This window comes from Athene cunicularia (assembly GCF_003259725.1).
Source record: "Athene cunicularia isolate RWA chromosome 11 unlocalized genomic scaffold, athCun1 chr11_part2, whole genome shotgun sequence".
NCBI lineage: Eukaryota > Metazoa > Chordata > Aves > Strigiformes > Strigidae > Athene > Athene cunicularia.
In genome coordinates this window covers 1059421-1064499 of record NW_020799114.1, presented here as the reverse complement: position 1 = coordinate 1064499, position 5079 = coordinate 1059421, and the positions used below count along the sequence as shown (strand labels likewise).

General features: G+C 57.8%; 1 protein-coding gene across 1 annotated transcript in view; it reads right to left on the bottom strand.

Moving 5' to 3' along the window:
- Positions 1 to 3170: 3170 nt before the first annotated feature.
- Positions 3171 to 5079, bottom strand: part of NOB1 (NIN1 (RPN12) binding protein 1 homolog) — a gene marked incomplete at its 5' end in the record, with an annotated part of 3817 nt that continues 1908 nt past the window's right edge. The window contains 6 exons of the mRNA XM_026857015.1: positions 3171 to 3656; positions 3781 to 3925; positions 4001 to 4098; positions 4398 to 4616; positions 4707 to 4844; positions 4948 to 5019. Coding sequence (XP_026712816.1) covers positions 3387 to 3656; positions 3781 to 3925; positions 4001 to 4098; positions 4398 to 4616; positions 4707 to 4844; positions 4948 to 5019 — 942 coding nt within the window. The remainder of the gene's footprint in view (positions 3657 to 3780; positions 3926 to 4000; positions 4099 to 4397; positions 4617 to 4706; positions 4845 to 4947; positions 5020 to 5079) is intronic.

The following is a 5079-nucleotide window of genomic DNA, read 5'->3' as shown; positions in this document are numbered from 1 at the left end:
CCGTTGTTTTAGAAGTTAAAAGGAAACTAGTACTGAGATGCTTTGTTTGGGTTTTTTTTCCAGTTTGGGTTAGTTTTGGGGATGGGATGTGAGCACTTACATTCCTGTTCAGACCAGCCGTGCCCGTTGCATGTGGCAGCGGCCACCTGAGCCCGCAAACAGGCGTCTGTCCGTGCCGCTGTGGGCTTGGGGCCAGCCCGGAGGAACGGGGTGAATCACAGAGTCAGCGAGTTGGAAAGGACCTTGAGGATCATCCAGTCCAACCGTTAACCCAGCACTGACAGTGCCCAACTACACCATGTCCTTCGGCGCTAAGTCGATCCCATGTTTAATGTTCAGGTAGAAGGAAAATCGTGTCAGCGGATAAACTCCTGTACACGTGTACTTGTAAAATTCTCCAGTGGAGTGCGGGGCCCTGAAGGGTTACACAGGGGAGAGGCTTTTCCTTTCTTACAGTCTGTATAGGGATGTAAATAGGCGGTGCCTGTATATTCTAGGATTATATATATGTATATAGTGGAATCGTACCTATTATATATAAATAATTAGTAGACACATGCATAGAATAATGTTATATTTACATTTTTATAAACCTGAAATAATATTACTTTTCCTTAGTACGAGGTTATTTACGGAGGTTTTTGTAGGAACTCGTAGTTGTATAAACACCTTTCAGTACTGTACATGTGGCGCTGTTGGTAATGTTGCTCCAGAAACGTGCTCTGCTTGTGAACGTCCCCAATATCCACGGGTTGAGAAGAACCGTACACTTTTGTATTTTTATATATATATTTTTATTAATAACGGCGGATGTGGTGTTAGCAAAGCAGGAGGACCGCCAGCCTTGGTGGAGAGCCTGCCCGCTGGATGGGCCGAGGGAGCGCGGCGGCCACGTGCTCCCCCCCAGCCTCCCTCAAGCGACTCCTGATTTCGGGACCTTTCCCCTTCTCGGTCTCCCGGCAGCTCCTGCCGACAGGGAGCAGTGGGGGCTGCACTGCACCGGGGGAGCTGGACTGACCCCAGCAGCTCTCTCCTGGTGGAGGTTATTCATTGTTCTTGAATAGCAGAGGGTCCCGGCTGCTGCTCAGCTGGGTTGTGTTTGGACCGGGAAAGCGAAGCTTCATCTGTCATTCCTCTTCATTCTCATAAAGGCCAGGCATCTTTTAAAGGTTTTTTTTTTACTGACTTTTGTATTGAGCAGTCACTATCTAGACAACTCTCTCCTTGAAAGCTGGCGACAGCTTTCCTCGGTTTGTAGCCGTGAGGAACCCTGCCCTGACTTGATGTTGTACAGATTGTGTGAGAAATTGAACTCTGCAAGAAATCCAGATCATAAAACGAACAGCACGGCTCTGCATGCTGGGGGGGTGTGTGTTCCACTGGGGTTTGACGTGGGGTTGGACAGACGTCACTGTCCTGGTACGGGCTCTAGCAAAGCCCCTCTGCCAAACTGACAGCCAGTGTCCTTATTCCTGCTCCCCGAGCCATGGCTTTGCAGGGCTGACCTCTGCTCTTCCCAGAGAGCTGTCACTTTTGCTTAGTTTGTGATCGCCTGGGAACGTTCACGCCTGCTGGGACGAGGGTGAGGATTTCCCTGCGTGCGGTGGGACGCTCGCCGGCGCTCCGCGGGCGCCTGGTTCAGAGCTGACACGCGGCAGCGGCGTTAAACCCCCGTGGGGCTCCGGGGTTCGGGTGAGCAGAGGGCCCCCCCGTTCCCATCGCGTGCGTGGCCTCCGCTGCTCCTGCCCCCCGGTGAGATGGGTCTGGGGGTCCCCGCGTCGGGGCGCTTCGGGGTGTTGCAGAACTGGGAACAACATTCCTGTATCCTGCTTAGACCACAGTATTCCTGAAGTTTGTTTTTTTTTTTTTTAAATTTTGGACACTATTTGAAATGAGGCGATTTGATATTTTGAGCTCCTCATTAAGGAGTAAGCTCCAGGCCCCTTCAGAGCAGAGCCTTCTGCCTCTAGCTCTCCCTCCAGCTGCATCGCTGAGTGGCTTCACCCGCCTTTCTGCCATGGGCTCCTGGCGCACTGCTCCACCGCTGAGCTGCTCTTCCCCTGTCCTGCAATGTGAAAGTAGCACCAGATATTCCTTTGTGCATTTCTGTGTATATGGCTTTCGTAGTTGGGATTTTCAAAGCACTGATACCCGGTGTTTTCAGTTTGTTCTATGAGGGGATATTTTATTTGCATCTATGTTTTTAGCTATCCTGTGATAACTTGTTGAATATTAAAAAATAAAAATATTTTGCTTCTATTGGGACATTTGTATACTCGCAACTATATTTCTGTAAACAGCTGCAGTCAAGAATAAAACAATGAAAGTTTTCATTTTGCAGTGTAAAGTCTTGTTGTGTTTTTTTCAAGGGCATCTGCTCTCTGCCAGGACAAAGTCCTGTTCTTGAGGACGGAATCAGCCCGTCCAGGAACCTCTTGGCGCTGGGGAAGGCCGGAGCCCACCGCGTCGTGCCAGGGCGGGGGGCGTCCCCCTGGAAAATGCTGCCGTGTCTCTGCCCGCCTGCGTGGCGTTAAGGTAACAGTCGTGGTGTGGTACCCCAACCCCAGCCTGCGAATCTTGGGGCCTTCGAGGAAATGGGTTTCAGTCAGCCCCAGGCAGGATTCTGTCTCTGAGGGACCTGGGGGAGAAGCGAAGGTCTCAGGGGCTGTGCTGCCCCAGTAACGGGAGTTTTGGCCTCGCTGGCGGAGTTGGTGCGTTAGCACGGTCCCACTTCAACTGCACCGAAGACACAGATACACCAGCGTGCTATAAATGAGGTGGGGTGGCTGAGGCTCGGGTGCGTGTCCCACTTTGTGCTGCTCACCTGCCAGGAGCAGGAATTCTGAGAAATTACAGCAGGGCTAAGAAGAAACTGGGAAAGAAGGAAGCAGATTTATCCAGGCGGCTTCCAGCAGGGTTCTGCCTTGCCTGGTGCCAGGGTCAGATGTGGCCGTGCTGCAGCGGGGCAAACGCAGCCCCCCCCGCTGGCTTTTGCCCTCCTGGAGCTGCTGCAGGCGCTCGTTACCCACCCCCCTCATCGGCACCGTGGGCCAAAGCACGCTGAGAAAAACCCTCCTGCCTCCGCCTCCTCTTCCTCTCAACCTCAGAGGCTTCCCCAGCCTGTCAGCCTGCTGCAGGCAGCCCCAGAAAGACCAAACCACGGTGTTCGGGGGTTTTGTGTTTTATTAGCGCTACGGCAGGGAAGCCGCTGTCTCGCCCAGCTCCCCACGGGTCGGAGTCACCCCAAACCCGGTGCCTGTCACCCCCAGTCACGGCTGCGTGGAAGGGGAGGCCCAGCCCTGCCCTCGGAAGAGGCCTCACCCCGCCGCAGCCATCTGGCAGCAACATGCAACGCCCAGGCGTGTGCAGAGGCCTTGTCCCACCCTTCACCTCCTCTTCACAAACTTCTTCGTCACGGCGTTGGGGTTCAGGCGCCTCCTGCCAGCGCCCAGGGCCGCGTCGCGGATCTGCAGATTGGCCGCGCGGCTGTAGACGTCGTTTTCCGCAAAGGGCGAGATCCCGGCAAGGTAGTCGGGGTCAAAAACGTTGGTTTTCTGCCTGGCCTTGCGGGACAGTCGCTGCTGCGGGAAGCGCTGGTCCTCCACCAGGTGCGGGTTGTTGGCGTGTTTCCCTCCTTGCGGCGCCGGCAGCGGGTACTGCCAAGAGAAAAGCGGCGGTTAAAGCCGGCTCAGAGGGACCTCGAGCTGACTGCAGGCCTCCAGAGAACCGAGCGAAGGACGCACTGCCCGCAGGCCAGGCCTGGGACACGCAGCGACTCACCCGGAGCCCTCGGGGGTTCAGCACCTTGGGGTTGCGGGAGAAATGCATGTGGAGGCTCCCGTCCTCGCTGACGCTCACCGCGACCTTCTTCAGCGTCTTGTTACCGCAGTGGGGACAGAAAACCTTGGTCATGTCCGAAGTGGTTCTGCAAGACCAAGGGACGGGCTCAGCCCCCCAGGCGGGACCATCCCCGGCGGCCGCTCTGGGCACACACGCTCACCTGAAGCAGCCGTGGCAGCGCAGGATGTAGCTGCGGGCCTGGCGGATCAGCATGCCGTTCACCGCCAGCACGGGCAGCCCCAGCTGCAGCAGCACGTTCTGCAACGAGGAGGAAGAAACTGGGACACCGTGAGGTGGGACTGCCCGGGGCTTTAACCGGGCTCTGCCAGGCCAGGCAGCGGGAGGCCGATGGGCGCGACGCCAAAGGCCTCTGCAGTGGAGAGAGCAGCCTGGTTTTAAGGTAAGAAGCTGCTCTCCTCCCGCCCAAGGGACACGGCAGCATGCTCCTCTGTCTCCGTGCACAGTTTGACCAGTGCCAAGGTTTGAGTAATTTGAGATCTGCCCTCAGCCCCCCGCCAGCCCCCTGAGGCTAGAGCCGGGCCCAGGCTGGCACCCACCTGCATGGCAAAGTCAGTGGTGACGCAGCCGACCTGGACGCCGACGGGAGCGGTGTCACAGTGCCCCGTGTCCTGCTGCGCCTGCTTGAGGTTGCTGGGTGTTATCCAACCCTCGTCATCACTCTCTTCCTCATCCTCCTCTTCCTCAGTGCTGGCCCCATCCTCAGAGCTCTGGTGCTCCTCGGTGGGCTCTGGGCTAACGGAGAGGCCTTGAGATTTCTGGGGAGGGGAGGAGACCGTTAGCCACTGTGCAGGCCGTGCTCTGGTCTGGAAGGGCCCAGGGGGACAGAGAGGCAGCTCTGGTCTCACCAGCAGCTCCTGCAGCTCCTCCTCGATGCTGGGCAGGGGCGTTCGCCAGTACAGGAAGGAGCTGAACTCGTCGCTCTCAGAGGGGACCGGGCTCCTCTCGGGGCTGGGCTGACGCTGACCCTTCCCTGGGTGCTTGTGCTGTTGGGGGTGACACAGGAGAGGGGGGCTCCCTCGCCTGCTGCTGCCCGTGGGCTCTGCGGGGCCGTGTCCCCCTCCCCAGGGCCCTGTCCCCGTCCCTTACCTTGGCGGGCAGGTGGAAGCCGGCGACGTGCAGCGGGGCCTCGGGGTGCCGCGGGGTGGAGCTGAGCCGCACCTGGGGAGGCAGCGTAGTGGGGGGGGTGTCGGCGGGGTGCCCCGGCGCCGGGCCCTCACC